The 14,749-nt window shown below is 51.9% G+C and overlaps 6 protein-coding genes across 6 annotated transcripts; 4 read left to right on the forward strand and 2 right to left on the reverse strand.

Moving 5' to 3' along the window:
- Positions 1–66: 66 nt before the first annotated feature.
- On the reverse strand, positions 67–3,997 carry BJX67DRAFT_369916 (putative GARP complex subunit (Sac2); the record flags this gene model as incomplete). The annotated part of the gene is made up of 7 exons (XM_071030840.1): positions 67–1,071; positions 1,146–1,271; positions 1,343–1,467; positions 1,849–1,888; positions 1,936–2,720; positions 2,770–3,064; positions 3,116–3,997. 7 exons carry the CDS (start codon positions 3,995–3,997, stop codon positions 67–69), a joined length of 3,258 nt encoding a protein of 1,085 aa, XP_070890028.1.
- Positions 3,998–4,888: 891 nt separating this feature from the next.
- BJX67DRAFT_343411 (Eukaryotic translation initiation factor eIF-5A) lies at positions 4,889–6,120 on the forward strand. Its single transcript, XM_071028152.1, has 4 exons — positions 4,889–5,032; positions 5,271–5,537; positions 5,594–5,726; positions 5,788–6,120. The coding sequence occupies exons 1-4, from the start codon at positions 5,021–5,023 to the stop codon at positions 5,850–5,852; spliced, it is 477 nt and encodes a 158-aa protein (XP_070890029.1). The 5' UTR covers positions 4,889–5,020; the 3' UTR covers positions 5,853–6,120.
- Positions 6,121–6,351: 231 nt separating this feature from the next.
- BJX67DRAFT_343417 (TFIIB-type zinc finger domain-containing protein) lies at positions 6,352–8,569 on the forward strand. The gene is made up of 8 exons (XM_071028153.1): positions 6,352–6,592; positions 6,684–6,774; positions 6,825–6,934; positions 6,992–7,242; positions 7,293–7,398; positions 7,446–7,584; positions 7,635–8,021; positions 8,075–8,569. Exons 1-8 carry the CDS (start codon positions 6,488–6,490, stop codon positions 8,494–8,496), a joined length of 1,611 nt encoding a protein of 536 aa, XP_070890030.1. The 5' UTR covers positions 6,352–6,487; the 3' UTR covers positions 8,497–8,569.
- Positions 8,570–8,757: 188 nt separating this feature from the next.
- Positions 8,758–9,899, forward strand: BJX67DRAFT_343422 (ubiquitin-60S ribosomal protein L40). The gene is made up of 5 exons (XM_071028154.1): positions 8,758–8,817; positions 8,898–8,904; positions 9,038–9,218; positions 9,432–9,542; positions 9,624–9,899. Coding segments are annotated over exons 1-5 (387 nt in total). The 5' UTR covers positions 8,758–8,816; the 3' UTR covers positions 9,711–9,899.
- BJX67DRAFT_343426 (Yip1 family protein) lies at positions 9,900–11,260 on the reverse strand. Its single transcript, XM_071028155.1, has 3 exons — positions 11,109–11,260; positions 10,996–11,050; positions 9,900–10,937 (listed from the first exon to the last, which is right to left on the reverse strand). The coding sequence occupies exons 1-3, from the start codon at positions 11,151–11,153 to the stop codon at positions 10,225–10,227; spliced, it is 813 nt and encodes a 270-aa protein (XP_070890032.1). The 5' UTR covers positions 11,154–11,260; the 3' UTR covers positions 9,900–10,224.
- Positions 11,261–11,646: 386 nt separating this feature from the next.
- Positions 11,647–14,370, forward strand: BJX67DRAFT_213579 (M28 family metallopeptidase). Its single transcript, XM_071025638.1, has 3 exons — positions 11,647–12,648; positions 12,701–14,073; positions 14,147–14,370. Exons 1-3 carry the CDS (start codon positions 11,769–11,771, stop codon positions 14,201–14,203), a joined length of 2,310 nt encoding a protein of 769 aa, XP_070890033.1. The 5' UTR covers positions 11,647–11,768; the 3' UTR covers positions 14,204–14,370.
- Positions 14,371–14,749: the final 379 nt, after the last annotated feature.

The raw sequence follows: 14,749 nt of genomic DNA on the forward strand, positions 1-14,749 counted from the left end.
AGTCTAATGTATGTCTGTATGTCTGTATGTCTTTATGTAGGTCCAGCACAATGCAATATGAGTACATCACCCATAAAGTATCCCATCCACGACCTCGGCGATACCCAAACAGCTCGTCAACCCGGGACTCTCAATCCCCAATAGATTGACGAACCCGGGAAACCCTTCTTCCTCCTGGATAATGAAATCCTGGAACCCCTTGCCCGTGTTCACCGAGCCGCCCCTCGACAGCTTCGGCCTAATCCCGCAGTAGCTTAGACTAATTGCCTCCGGGTCGATGTTCGGGAGGTATGCTTGAATCTCGGGAAGAGCGAGATTGAGCCGCTCGGCACTCGGCTTCAGGTCGTTAGGATCGTCGACCCATTCAACGTCTGGTCCGAATCGGATCTGCCCGCCCATATCGAGTGTGAGATGTGTTCCCAGTCCGCCGTGGCCGGGTAATGTAGCGGGATAAACGAGGACGGAAGGGGCATGTGTTGGAAACGAACCCGAGTAGGAGAAGTACGTCCCCTTCGCATAGTAGGGTTTCCGGTGCCGCGATTCCGGAAGAAGCATGTTGTTTATATGGCATGCGTAGTTCCCCGCGCTGTTCACGAGCGTCTCCGCGACAATCGACGTCGTCGTCTCCTCCTCTCCGCTCCCTGAGCGCGCAGTAACTTTATACCCGCCCCTCCCGCCATCCAGCGCCTCGATCCCCACAACCTCGGTCAGGAACGCACAGTCCCCGCCTTTATCCTCAAAGTCCCCCTGCAGGTACGCCATGAGCGCGTGGCTATCCACGATCCCCGTCGACTCGCTCTCAAGGATTCCCGCGCTCGCACGAACCTCCGGTTCGCGAGCGGCGGCTTCGGAATGAGCTACCAAGCGCGTGGGAACGTCAAGCTGTTTCGCGATCTCGTGTACTTTCAGCGTAGCGGCCCACTGCTCTTCATTCTGCGCGACGACCCATTTCCTCGTGTTTCGGTGCGGGATTCCATGTCGGGCGCAGAGGTCGTAGAGGAGGTTCTTGCCGCGGATGCAGAGGCGTGCTTTTTGCGTTGTTGTGCCGTAGTACAATCCTGCGTGAATTACCTGTCGTCGTTCGTCCAAGTCAGCGTAAATCGATCCATTCGGTTCACGTGGCTTGTGAGGGGGGAGTATTGTACCTCCGAGTTTCGGCTACTCGTCTCGGTCCCCGGCGCATCGTGTCGCTCGAGGAGAATTGTGGATGTATTCGGGCGCGAGGCGAGCTGGCGGGCAACTGCGAGGCCGACAACGCCGCCGCCAATGACCTAGTGAATAGAGTAGGTGGATGAGTCGTGGATTTGCAAAGGGGGGGTTGAGTGGTTGTGGCCAGTCATACTGCGTGGGTGACGTCTGCTGAAGCGGCGGAAGAGGAGGAAAAGTGGCGGCGGGGAAGAAGACTGCGGTGGAGGGAGAGGCTCGCTCGGGCAGCGATTGCCATGATGGAAAGGTGGTGAATGGGTTCTGGGTATTAGGTGGGATTATAAAGGGCTCATTGTCGTCATACGCCTGGATTGTTGGGTTTGTTGAGTCGGAAATCGGGATGAGTGGTCTGCCTCCAGATGCATTGGAGATTGAGTTGGCTCGGTGCCGATCACGGCGTCTGGGCTTTTTCATACACTTCGGAACCGAGAGGCGCCATGCAAGTATATACATTATTTACAGGCCTATCGGGGCCGAATCTATCCTCAAGGAGTTCATATAATACAAGGAGGTGTCTCTTACAAAATACTAGTCGGAACAAGTACCCCTGGATCCTTCTAACCGCGCCGTCCCACGCTCTTCAGCATCTCTTCAAAGTGCTACCAGAGTTAGCCACCGTTTGCCTGGAGAGATGGAGTAGACCCACCTGTTTTCGCTCAGCCGCTAGCTTGCCTTGCGTGTCCTACCTCGAGTTAGTGTCGCCCAGTCCCAGGACCCAGGGTTACATACACTCATTATCGTCATGATCAAAGAATAGTTATTATAGAGAAATCGTTCTCTCCGTTTCGCATCCCCGCCGATACGGCTAAGTTTAGTTAGGAGAGCGTCAAATTCGGCGGTTAACCGCGCAAGACTGTTCGCTACAGGCTCATCGTCACCGGCCTCGCTGCTCAGCACGAGAATGCCGTGAAGCAACTGGCCAAATCGTTGCGTTAGGAAATGGGGGGCGGAGGACTGGTTTAGGTCGTCGCCGCCTGCAAGTGACAAGGCCGACACCGCACTACGGCCAGTGTTTGTGCCTATCCGCTTCAGAGACTCGCAGTGAGTATCCATAATCACTTGAAATCGCGGCCACAGCTGCATATTAATCCCGTTGATGTAAGAATCCGCAACAGGAACCTTCCGTCGTTGCAGTTCAAAGGCGGATTGTTGGTTCAATCGTACACACATCAGCACGCCCAGCGAATCTGTGGTGTTTTCAATCAGTTGCTTCGCCAACCCCTGGCCCAGAGAAAACACGGAATTGAATATCTCTGTGGCCTTCCGAGATATCTGCTGGAAAGACAACGTGGAGAACATCTCGGTCATGAAGGAATATTCGGCTGAGACATTATCAACAAGTGCCAGGTTGAAATTCCTGAACGGAACCTCAATCCCATGGAAAGATGTGTCTTCTTCAGCGAGGTATGAAGACACGGCCATTTGATTTCCCGTTCGCAGAATGTCAACTCTCCGCCCGAGAGAGAACGGATCATGCGCCGCCGTCCCAGCTCGCCCGCCAGGGACCATGTTACCTGCAACCTATCAGTCACCTTCTACACGTCGGAAAACAAGAGGACAGACCCGATTTCTGAGCATGAGGGTCTCCACCGAGAATCTCATTTCGGTCGCTAGGGTAGATCTTGATCTTCCCTAATGCTTGATGGTAGCGAGTAAAGTGTGAGAGATAGTACCAGCGCATGGTATTAATGTACGCCTGGTTGATTTCTCCAGCTAGGGTCGGGTGAGCTCGTGAGATGTAACTATACAGGTCTTTGTACTTGACCAAGCGCTGTTGCTGGATGATCTGAGCATTAATATTGGGAGATCGCAACGCCCGCACCTGCGAAACCAAGTAATCCCGAATCCTCTCCACGGCCTAGTGTCCGAGATTAGACTTCGTGCCGAATCTCGGCTGTAAATGACTTACCTTTTTCTTCACGTCCTCTAGTAACGGCCGCACATCGTCAATTGCTTTGGTAGAGCTTGAGCTAGCAATTTTAGCCTCAATGCTCGCTGTGCGAGACTCGATTTCATTCAAGGCCTTGACCCAGTTCTCGTCGATGGGCCCCTCGGCAATCATGCGAACGGCCGCCGGAGAGATGCTGATCTCCTCTATAGCAGGGCCAAGTAACTGTTCGACGTTCCTACGGTTCTCCAGCATAGCATTCAGCTGCACTGACCGAGTCTGAAGAGTCTCGATCTCGGCCGAAACCGCTCCGAGCTCATTTTGAAAGTCGTTCAAGTATAGTTCCACCGACTTTGATACATCATCGCAACCTGAGATGGCAGAGTGTAGATCCTGGAACTTGTCCCTCTCCTTGTCGAGCTGTTGGATCGTCTGTGCGCCGATGTCGCTATTTAACAGTCGGGCCGGCTTCTCGGCCTTATGCACAAATTCCTGAAGGCTCAGTCCTCCAAAATCGATCTCTTCCTCCAATTGGGCTGGTTTCGCTTCAGGGGCTGACCCCCCAACTGGCACTTCTGTTTTCCGCTCGCCATTGCTCTTGCCGATAATACCGTTTAACACCTCGAGTGGGTCAACGACGTCGGATGGACGGGTTCCGACGGTAGTATTCTGTTTTAAGCTTGATCCTTCGGGACCGCGTGCTACCGTTGGCAAGGAGGTGGTCGAAGCATTCGGAGAAACTAAAGCGGACAACGACGACCCCGGTCGGCTGGGCGCAGAACGACCATTTTGAGGAGCGGGAGAAAGGTAAGATGAAGATCTCCGGGGTGTTGGAGAGGAACCGCGACTATCAAGCTGGGGTCCGGAGGGTGTGGTATGGCCAGCGATGCGGTCGAGCCACATATTGCGAGCAGCTTACGCAAAGAAGCTGCGGGCGGGCGGGGATATCATGAACGGGGTCAAGATAAGAACATGTTAGATGACAGGAAATTTTCGAGGGCTCCTAGGACTCTCTAAACTTCAGGAAGAGGAAATCACGGAATAAAGTGTCTGAAGAAGGTTGAAGAGCAGTTTGCGGACGAAGGAATGAGCACAACATGAGAATCGCTCTTATGCGTCACGTGAAAGCACTACGTCCTATCAAGCATGGGCGCTGGGCAGACGAACCCTGAGTCGTACCCATCAGGGGAGACGAGTCAACGCTGAATTGAGAAACAGCAGAATAAGATCTCCTCACACAACTGAGGATCGTAACAAAGCACCTTGGTCATGATGAATCGGTGTCAGTCTTCCTTCCCCACGAATCGAACTCGCCTCCGAGATTCATGATCACAATTGAGGGTGACACGTTCAGAACAAAGTTAATTTTGTGACTCATATTTAGTATTTGGAGAGTATTTTTGCCATTCAACATTCCCTTGTCGGCTCGGCCTCGCGGGAGACAATGTCGAAGATGGAACTGACAATGATTGACACTTGGATTTGGAAGCTCAGCAATCGCCGGAGATGGATGTGAGCTATATGCCATCAAGGACCAGACTCGGTGTAAATATTGGAAGTTACCACCCATGCTCGTCATGCACACAGAGCAAGGGCAGACAATGGAGCATTCGTCCCTCAGTTCGCCTTTCTTTCAGATGATTGTCCGTCATGCGGGATGCAGGTGCAAGTTGCGGGAGAAACTATCCGTAAATGGCTAGCGTATTTACACCATGAAGCTAACCGGATTCAGCCCTAGGGACGACACCCCGCCACAACACGACGGCGATTTGTCGATTTCTTTTCGTGGATTTCCCCTCCTTGCGCTTCCTTTCATATTTTTCTCTTTTTCTCCTCTCTCCATTTCCAAAAACCGATCCCTATCTTCTCTTTCCTTTTTTTGTCGTTTCTCCGGGTTCTCCTTGTGATTTCCTAGCATCCATCACCATGGCTGACGAGGTACTGTACTTGCTTTCTTCCCCTGCTTTTCTGCATCTCTCCATGGATTGCGACTCAGGTCCCTCATACCTGCATCGACTACTGGGCTCGACGTCCCGAGACACAAGATCCCCTTGACCCCACCCGCATCCCATGATTTCCATCGCTATGAAATAAACTTCTACTCCGACGCAGCGGTGTTTTTTTTCATCAACAGATGGTGTAATTCAGAGTGTTGTGACTAATGGATTTCGTATAGCATGATGTTACCTTCGAGTCCGCCGACGCTGGCGCCTCCGCCACCTACCCCCAGCAGTGCTCCGCTCTGAGGAAGAACGGCTTTGTTGTCATCAAGGGCCGCCCCTGCAAGATCGTCGACATGTCTACCTCCAAGACCGGTAAGCACGGCCACGCCAAGGTTCACCTTGTCGCTCTCGACATCTTCACCGGCAAGAAGCTTGAAGAACTGTGTCCCTCCACCCACAACATGGACGTTCCCAACGTCACCCGTCGTGAATACCAGCTTGTAAGTATAGAGATGACGATGCGGGCATATACCGACTTCTAACATTTCCGTGCTAGCTTGACGTTACCGACGACGGCTTCCTTTCCCTGATGGATGACGCCGGCAACACCAAGGACGATGTCAAGGTCCCCGAAGGTGACGTCGGCGACAGAATTCACAAGATGTTCAACGACGAGGGCAAGGACTGCAGTAAGTATCGTCTTCTAGTATTCATGTCCACTTGATTGTGTAGGCTCACATCTTCATATAGATGTTGTTGTCTTGACTGCCATGGGTGAGCAGTCCTGCATGGAAGTCAAGGAGGCTCCCAAATAAAGAACCATAGTGTCTATCTACTGCGGCATCAGCCTTGTTGGTTTGAAGGCGTGTTCAATGAGTTCCCCCAAACTAGAGGAGGATACTGCGTTTTGGGCTGAGTATCGCGTGACGTGTTGTTTACTCCGTCAGTGTAGCCTTGGGTTTGCTTTGCAGGCAGACTTAGTCGCATTTGGTTGGCAGGTCAGGCGTGCTTTCCAGCGGAACAGTCCCTGAGTTCCGTACTCTTACGATTGTTTGACGAATAAAAAACCTCTTCTTGAAGCCATCCCAATCCCGGTCTCGTAACTTCTAGCGCTGTAGTAGGCTGAGTTTTGCTTCCTTGTCAAATCGCGAGCCTCGCTCAGGCAAGTTTTTAGAAGGTAAAGTAAGGAAGGCTCTGGAAGTTATAGAAAGTTGTCAAAGCGAGGAAGGAGCGAAAGAGATAAAAGACAGCATATTTTGTATGCTTACCAAATGGAACATTGTGGTTGGCATCGTTTGCGGTAAGAATCTATGGGCCAACTCGACCAGTTCCAGAGCAATGAATCAACCGCCGTGACGCACTCTTCCCAACTCCAGATTCTTCCACAGACCGAACTATGTCTTCCGCCCATAAATTCCTGCAATTATAAGAATGAAGCGGACTGTCCCGGATGGAATATACCACACGAGACCCTTGCGGCCAGGAAGGGTGCCGTGAATCCCGCTTTTTCCTTGATAACGGCCTTTGGTTCTGTAGGCGGGGTCACCAGCAGTTGGTATGAAGTCCGCGCGAACAAGTGAAGAGCCAAATAAAACCTCTTCCTCGGCTTGTTTGAATCGTTCACCTGATTCTTGATTGTTCATTAGGGTCGACAAGTAGAGGAAGATCCGGACGATTTTGGGACGCAGGGCAAGACGAGCCGGGTGAAGAAGCCTGTCGTCGAAAAGGCACAGAAAAGTAAGGTCGACCTCCGGCCTTGTACCAACCAGCTCTCTAATGAGTATTAGAATATCGCGGTCGGCAGGCTTATCGCCTTTATCTCGACGTTTACCAGTTGATCCTCTGGAAGCAGTGCCACGCTCTCGTGAACGACAAGGGCTTTCCACCGCAATTCGAGGTATGCAGCTGGCTTCGATGCATACTTTACAAAAAATAGCTGATGGGCCGCCTCTAGAATGTCGTCCGCGATCTTTGGGCACTCCGTTTAGAGACTTATGCCACGAAGATTGCTGATCCTGCCGATGAAGACTCCCAACCAGAGTTCTTCAGTTCCCAGCCAGCTGGTGCCCGTGAAGATACCCACACGGAGGCATTCAAGTCGGGCAGTAAAGTTGTACAATGGCCCCGGCTAATCGACACCATAGCTCTCTGCTATCTTGCGGCACTCCTAATGAGACTTCCAGTGAGTATCGCAGACTTCTATCGGTATGGTCACATGAAACTTCTCTATTCCCACCATCTAAATGCTATTTTAGATTGGCTATGCGTAATGAAATACCCTACTATCAGGCGTTGTTTCACGTTCCTCGTGATATGAAAGATAAATTGCCACAAGCGTATTTGTCTTTTCTTGATACCAGTGTACGATGCTGTCCGACGTGGTGTGGCCACAAACTAACCCCAAGCAGAGGCTATTGAAGGCCGAGGACCTCCATAATGCGATTCCAGAGCTCGCGCTCTTCTACTGTGGCCGGTTTAAGATGCAATTCCCGCCGTTGAATGCGCCCTCATTAATGTACAGGCTTATCCGAAGGCTCGCACTACCAGGCACGCAAAAATGCCCCAATCTCGCCTTCGCGGCGCTAACATTTTCTTAGTCCACATATATCCCGTCGCCAAAAGACTCAAAGAGCTCCTAGGCTTCACGTTCGAGTATCCATCCCAAGTCGTAAGCACCAGGAAACCTCTTGACAAACCTGAACTTCAGATGGTTACTCTCGTTGTGATAGCAACCAAGCTACTATTTCCATTTGATGACGTTCAACGCCATCCCGCATCCGCACACGAGCCAACCGTGCAAGCGATTGACTGGGATGCTTGGGCAGAAGTTCAGGATCGCTTTGAAAAACGAGATGCCTCGGCTGGGAGGATTGGCAAGGGGAAGGAAATCTTAGTCAACGAGGGTGATGCATTGACCATGACCCCAGATCAATTAGATGATTACATGGATTGGTACGAGAACTCCTGGCTTGACCGCAGTACAGGTATGGGCTGTCCCGATATATCTATCTTCATACGCCCATTCTAACCTGCGCAGGAGCGAGTGCTCTCGCCTCACTATTTCCTCTCGGCTCATCGGCCGAGGAAAGCAGACCGGCTACAGTCACAGCAGAAGACGATGAAGAAGAGGCCATAGATTCTATGCTACAGATGGCGCGACGATATCTCAAGAACAGGACCGTTTTGAGCGACGTCGACCCCGATATACCCCGACCCGGTTCACAGTATGCTCGTTATCGTGATGAATCAGATCTACCAGCCACGGCGCGAACATTCTACGAAACGGCCGCCAAGGTTATAGGCATACCCCTTCCTATACTTGTCCGCTGTGTACATCACGCGGAGGCCCAGATCAACAAATGGCTGGAAGATCAAAGGCGCATCAAGCATTTTGCGGAGCAGCCGGTCGCAGAGTCAGAAGATTCAGAGCAGGAAATTACAGAGCAGCATAGTGAGTAGGAAATCATAGGCCAATATGAGTAATATCCTCCTATTATTTGTAGAGTACAGAAGCCACTGGCAGTGTACTCCGATACCCCAAGGGAGAGACTGAGAGAAGCTCTGTCTAATCGGGTTGTCTCGAAAAATGTGGGGTAAATCTTATTCAGGCACCCAGGCACCAATCATGACGAAAACAGCCTGCCGCTAGGGCTTAGGGTATTATTATGGCCAGTGGCCCGTCCACCGCTTGCTAAGCGAGAATTCCTCCAAATTGACATTGCCTCATCCGACCGACCCTTTCAGCGATTGCCAGCCAGCGACAACGAGAAATCGCAGCCAGTAGGTTATCCTTTACTCCCGAACTGGGTATCACCCATTGGACTGCCAGCTAACGTGAACTTTTTGCCGCAAATTTAAAGTGCAGATGTAGGTCTTCCAAATTGTTCTTCAACCCGCCGCCCTTCTCTGTCCCGAGCGCCGCGACAATCGGAACTACGATGGCACCGGACGAAAGTGAACAAGAGGAAGGGATATGGTGCTGACAAGTATTGAACAACAGTTTCGTCAAGACCCTGACGGGTAAGACTATTACCCTCGACGTCGAGTCGAGCGACACCATCGACAACGTCAAGACCAAGATTCAGGACAAGGAAGGCATTCCCCCGGACCAACAGCGTCTCATCTTCGCCGGAAAGCAGCTTGAGGATGGCCGTACCCTAAGCGACTACAACATCCAAAAGGTATGGGGTGATTTCCACATTCTCTTACGGACATGTTACCCGGATATTAAAGCGGGACACTACGATTATTGTCGCTCCAGCTAGCTTGAGCGCCGGTTGTCGTCTGTGATTCTCGATGGAAGAGGAGGATTATGCGGGAGGTTTTCGGGATGGAATTGCAGCCGATTGGAATGAACGAACGACGCGCTAACGATATTCTTTTCCAACGTATAGGAGTCCACTCTCCACCTTGTCCTCCGTCTCCGTGGTGGTATCATCGAGCCCTCCCTCAAGGCCCTCGCCTCCAAGTACAACTGCGAGAAGAACATCTGCCGCAAGTGCTACGTACGTCTATCCAGATCTAAATCAAAATCATCATGACGGTTTTCGATCATATTCGATACCGTATGCTAACGATGAGATCAGGCTCGTCTCCCTCCCCGTGCCACGAACTGCCGTAAGAGGAAGTGCGGTCACTCCAACCAGCTGCGCCCCAAGAAGAAGCTCAAATAAACGATTTCATGTTCTGTTGTTTTCTGCGTGCTGGTGCGGAAGAGTGTTGTAAAGAGACGATTGCAACGCGAAAAAAGGTTCCTGTTTTTACTAGCGGCGTTGGAATGAAGAACCATCAGAGCTGGAGTCGATATATTTTACATGACCACCCTCGGAACCAGTTGCAGTCAATCAAACAATTGTAAAATTCAGCTCTCCCACAGATGTTTTCTGGTTTGGTAAATAGATAAGAAGTACAGGTAAGGTATACAAGGCAAAATAGTCAAATGAAGGAACAACCGGATATAATTCCATGGCGAAATGCCACCTGGGCAACAACACGGACCACGGAGACAAGGCAATAGCGGACGCTCGATTTAGAACCGGAAAATTCGCTTGTCATCATCCTTGTCATGATCATCATCCTCGTGGTCATTGTCATCATTGTCATCATGCTTCTTTGAAACAGGGCTTCCATGCCTACACAGTCCATGTCAGCCACACCACTGCTTGTAGTGGGGAACGAGGGGGAAACTCACGCGAAGAACAGAATCTTGATCGCAATCGCAAACCCAGCATGCAGAAGAATGACCAGCACCAGAAGGATCCGGCTAGCCTTCGCATCGGTCGCACTAAGTACGGGATACAGGTTCCTCAGCAAAAAGAAAACGGTCCATCCAAACCCCACGCCGACAAGCGCCCAATTCAACGCTGTCAACGGGCTCCAACTAACAAGTGCAACCGCGATCCAAATCAAATTTGAATACCCGTACAACGCCCAGCACTCGATCAAATCTGCCGTCGAACTTCCAAACCATCGAAGGGCGGCCCAGAGTGCAATTGGAAGAATGAACGTGTATCCGTAGACGAGGCCAGCGGCGCCAGAAAGCAGCGTGAAGTCATATTCGAAGTGATTCTTGTCGTTGTTAGATAGCCATTGCGAGATTGTGCCTGTTAGGAAGATGATGACGACGACCGTAGTTGTGATCCAGAAGGGGCCGTAGAGGTCCGCATTGCCCTCGAGGACATCGAGGAAGTTACTGCGCGGATAGACGGAGGCGACACAGCGCCGGAGAACCTCATTGGTGTCAACGTCAAAGTATTGCTCGTAGTAGTGGATGGACCACCAGGCATGTTTGGTGGGAGTGCCGCCTGGTGACCTATTGCGGCGGGAAGAACCTCCTCCGCCGCCGAGGAAGGGGGCGTTGTCGGGGTGAGACTTGGCAGTTCGTTGGTCATTCTCAAAGTCTAGTCCAGCTCCGTTAGTTGGTCGGGAGGTATTGAGTCGAGGGAAGCTGAAGCTTACTCGACGGGTGGAATTCAAGGTCCTCTTGGAGGTCAGTATGCCCGAGGTCATCGCCCTGTCGCGCCGTTAGATCTGAATGCGAGGAATATGGGTAGAGGAGAATGGGGACGGACATCTGCATCCACGTCAACTACGACATCATATCCCTGGGTTGCCATTGTGGACGATTTGGTTCTGCTCTGAGAAGCAGCCAGCTGTTCGGAGAAGAAGGATGACGCGGGAACTGCCAGCCTGGGTCCGAAACCACCAGCCACGCGTCAGCCACATCCCACCACTCTCTCTCAATCCGCATTGTTGACAGAACCACCAACTTTCAAAACAGAAATCGATATTCTACGAGTACCTGCGGAGAAAATATGTACTATCGAGGGGAATTTGATTTTACCAGCTCGAACGAAATTAGGTCCGACAGCTTCAACCCACCAAGTCCGAGGGTTCTGCGGCCCATTCCGCTTTCGGGGGCAATTGTGCGGACAATGACTTTGGACTTTCTTGTTTTGTGACTGCTCAAGGAAGCCGAAGCACGCATGGAATATTTACCGATGGGAAGTCTTGAATCTGGAGATTGATGGTTGCTTTTGCAACCAGATGAGATCAGGTAAGCAACGATTGACGTGAGCTCTGCCTTCGCTGATGTCGCGAGGAGCGGAACTTCCCGCCACTGTCTTTATGACTCCCTCCACTTGACCTGATCCAGACTTCTTCCCATCTCCTCGACGATTGCTGTGCGGGATCACAGCTGCCTTTAACAATAATTCCTCTCGTTCCCTGCAATGAGGGAGAAGCCGACCATGTCTCCCTCCGAGACGACCCCACTCCTCCTGGTTCACGTCGCTCCCCAGCGGCACCGCTATCCCCATAACAAGCTCCGCCGAGCCTTCACTTTCACGCTTGGCCTACTGCTAGTCACTGCTCTGGTCCTATTTCTCTTCCCTTCAGCACTTCTCCCCCGCGAAGGCGGCTCACTCTGGTCCTATCTTCCCTGGGCGCACCCGTATCCCGAATCCTGGCCCAACGGACATGGGCTCGACTACGAGGAGCTCCAAACTCTCCTCCTAGGTACACCCTCGGCAGCCCGCGAACGCGAATGGAGCAAGTACTACACAGCTGCACCGCATCTTGCGGGCAAGAATCTTAGCCAGGCGCTGTGGACGAAGGAGCGATGGGAGGAATTCGGCATCACGGATACCAAGATCGTTTCCTATGACGTGTATCTCAATTATCCCGTGGATCATCGGTTAGCTTTGCTAGAGGGTAATAAAGTCACGTTTGAGGCCTCCTTGGAAGAAGATGTGCTGGAAGAGGATAGCACCAGTGGTCTGCCCGACCGTGTACCGACCTTCCACGGCTACTCAGCAAGCGGGAACGTTACTGCGCCGTTTGTCTATGTCAACTTTGGCACCTACGCCGATTTTGAGGACCTGGTAAACGCGAATGTCAGTCTTGCGGGAAAGGTTGCGATCGCCAAATATGGGCGTATTTTCCGTGGTTTGAAGGTGAAGCGGGCACAGGAACTCGGAGCTGTCGGCGTCATTCTGTACGATGACCCGCAGCAGGATGGAGAGTTTACGGAGGAAAATGGCTACAAGCCGTATCCAGAGGGCCCCGCGAGACAACCCAGCGCCGTTCAGCGCGGTAGCACTCAGTTCCTGAGTGAGCACGCCAGTTGCAAACCCTAGCTATGACCAGCTAACAAGATGTGCAGGCTTCGCTCCAGGTGATCCCACCACACCCGGATGGCCATCTAAGCCCGGGAGCGACCGACAGGATCCCCACGATTTTATCCCCTCGATCCCCTCGATTCCCGTCTCATATACAGAGGTACTACCTCTTCTCAAAGCTTTGAACGGTCATGGCCCCAAGGCATCCGACTTCAATGAGTGGTGGCAGGGCGGGGGCCTCGGCTACAAAGGCGTTCAGTATAATATTGGGCCTTCGCCCGATGACGTTACCATCAACCTATACAACGAGCAGGAGTATGTTACAACTCCCATCTGGAATGTTATCGGTGTCATCCCCGGTTCCCTTCCCGACGTCGTGATCCTGGGTAATCATCGCGACGCTTGGATTGCTGGTGGTGCAGGCGATCCTAACAGTGGCTCTGCTGTGTTGAATGACGTCATTCGCAGCTTTGGTGAGGCCCTCAAAGCCGGTTGGAAACCGCTCCGTACGATCGTCTTCGCAAGCTGGGATGGGGAGGAGTACGGACTGCTGGGATCCACGGAGTGGGTGGAGGATAACCTTCCCTGGCTGTCCAAATCCAATGTCGCGTACCTAAACGTCGATGTCTCTGCGTCCGGTACCTTGCTTCGCCCCACAGCAAGCCCGCTTCTAAATAAACTCATCTATGAAGTTACTGGTCTTGTCCAGTCCCCCAACCAGACCGTTAAGGGCCAAACAGTCCGTGATGTCTGGGATGGGCATATCGGGACGATGGGCAGCGGCAGCGATTTTACGGCATTCCAAGACTTTGCCGGTATTCCAAGTTATGATCTTGGTTTCACCCGTGGCCGCCAAGATCCAGTATATCATTACCATTCGAATTATGATAGTTTCGATTGGATGCAGCGATTTGGCGACCCGCAATGGCTCTACCATGAAGCGTCCTCCAAGATCTGGGCTCTAGCTGCTGCTAAATTAGCAGAGACCCCTGTCCTATTTTTCAATGCCACCGACTACGGCTTGGGATTGGAAGAGTATGTCGACCGAATCCGGCCTACCGCGGAAAACCTGCCAAGCAATATGTCCTTTGACTTTGGACCATTGTATGATGCGATCACCAAGTTTCAGAGAGCTGCGATCGAATTCGATGCCCATGGTGCCGACTTGACATCCCAGCTCGATGAAGATCTTCCCTGGTATCTATGGTGGAAGAAAGTCCGATTATTCTATTTGATCCACGAGGTCAACAGCAAGTACAAGAATATTGAGCGCCAGTTTCTATATCAACCAGGATTGGACGGGCGCAACTGGTTCAAACACGTTGTATTTGCCCCCGGTCTCTGGACAGGTTACGCGGGCACAACATATCCAAGCCTTGTAGAGAGTTTGGAGGCTGGAGATGTGGCCAATGCCGAGGTAAGTTGCTTCCAATCTATTACTGATTTCCCTTTAAGCCACGTAGCCTTATACTAACGATACCCAATGTTAGAAATGGCGGAGCATCATAATCGAGCGAGTCGATGCTGCGACTCGGTTGCTCCGGTAGGAAGCAGCTCTTCGACATCGAAGATTCGATGCGCTTGTGAGATCGCCGGAGATTTATGAGTGGCCGCAGGCGGGACGAGCTGCTAAATCAGGCAGGGATTCGAAGCACATGCAGACACCACGAATCACACGATTGGAAGGGTACTCCCGATCCCAGGTCAATCTCCCTTTATCAAGCAATCATCTCCGATCTATCCGACTTGGTTGCCTTCACCGATTATCCTTTCCTGTATATTGACGTGGAATCAGGGGGAACAGCTCTATAGTCATATAAATAGCCATCATCACATAAGCTCGCCGTTTATTTGTGTGATTTCCGTAGCGTCCCAGATCCATGATGCCGGCATGCGTTGTGGCACCTCGTACGACGGGTCGGCCGGAGCTAATGCGTTTGTACGTGATGGATTATGGGTCGAGTATCGTGCTCCTCGAACTCCAGGTCGGCCAGTGCACATTTCGCTTTCTCCAAGCCGCCAGTACCAGTGCATTTGCAAAAAGTACTGTTGCTCGCGCACTGCTGACGCTTACAACCAGCTTGACCCTGATT

Source organism: Aspergillus lucknowensis, assembly GCF_044049455.1.
Source record: "Aspergillus lucknowensis strain CBS 449.75 chromosome Unknown BJX67scaffold_4, whole genome shotgun sequence".
NCBI lineage: Eukaryota > Fungi > Ascomycota > Eurotiomycetes > Eurotiales > Aspergillaceae > Aspergillus > Aspergillus lucknowensis.

Bases quoted from the DNA above. Each gene is read 5' to 3' on its own strand.
- BJX67DRAFT_213579 (XM_071025638.1), top strand. From the start codon at position 11,769: ATGAGGGAGAAGCCGACCATGTCTCCCTCCGAGACGACCCCACTCCTC. The intron at 12,649-12,700 runs GTGAGCACGCCA...CAAGATGTGCAG, and splicing joins CGGTAGCACTCAGTTCCTGA to GCTTCGCTCCAGGTGATCCC. The intron at 14,074-14,146 runs GTAAGTTGCTTC...ACCCAATGTTAG, and splicing joins GAGATGTGGCCAATGCCGAG to AAATGGCGGAGCATCATAAT.
- BJX67DRAFT_343417 (XM_071028153.1), top strand. From the start codon at position 6,488: ATGGAATATACCACACGAGACCCTTGCGGCCAGGAAGGGTGCCGTGAA. The intron at 6,593-6,683 runs GTATGAAGTCCG...ATTGTTCATTAG, and splicing joins GGCGGGGTCACCAGCAGTTG to GGTCGACAAGTAGAGGAAGA. The intron at 7,585-7,634 runs GCACGCAAAAAT...ACATTTTCTTAG, and splicing joins CCGAAGGCTCGCACTACCAG to TCCACATATATCCCGTCGCC.
- BJX67DRAFT_343426 (XM_071028155.1), bottom strand. From the start codon at position 11,153: ATGGCAACCCAGGGATATGATGTCGTAGTTGACGTGGATGCAGAT. The intron at 11,051-11,108 runs GTCCGTCCCCAT...ACGGCGCGACAG, and splicing joins TAGTTGACGTGGATGCAGAT to GGCGATGACCTCGGGCATAC. The intron at 10,938-10,995 runs GTAAGCTTCAGC...GAGCTGGACTAG, and splicing joins CCTTGAATTCCACCCGTCGA to ACTTTGAGAATGACCAACGA.
- BJX67DRAFT_343422 (XM_071028154.1), top strand. The intron at 9,219-9,431 runs GTATGGGGTGAT...TCCAACGTATAG, and splicing joins GCGACTACAACATCCAAAAG to GAGTCCACTCTCCACCTTGT. The intron at 9,543-9,623 runs GTACGTCTATCC...CGATGAGATCAG, and splicing joins ACATCTGCCGCAAGTGCTAC to GCTCGTCTCCCTCCCCGTGC.
- BJX67DRAFT_343411 (XM_071028152.1), top strand. The intron at 5,538-5,593 runs GTAAGTATAGAG...TTTCCGTGCTAG, and splicing joins CCCGTCGTGAATACCAGCTT to CTTGACGTTACCGACGACGG. The intron at 5,727-5,787 runs GTAAGTATCGTC...ATCTTCATATAG, and splicing joins CGACGAGGGCAAGGACTGCA to ATGTTGTTGTCTTGACTGCC.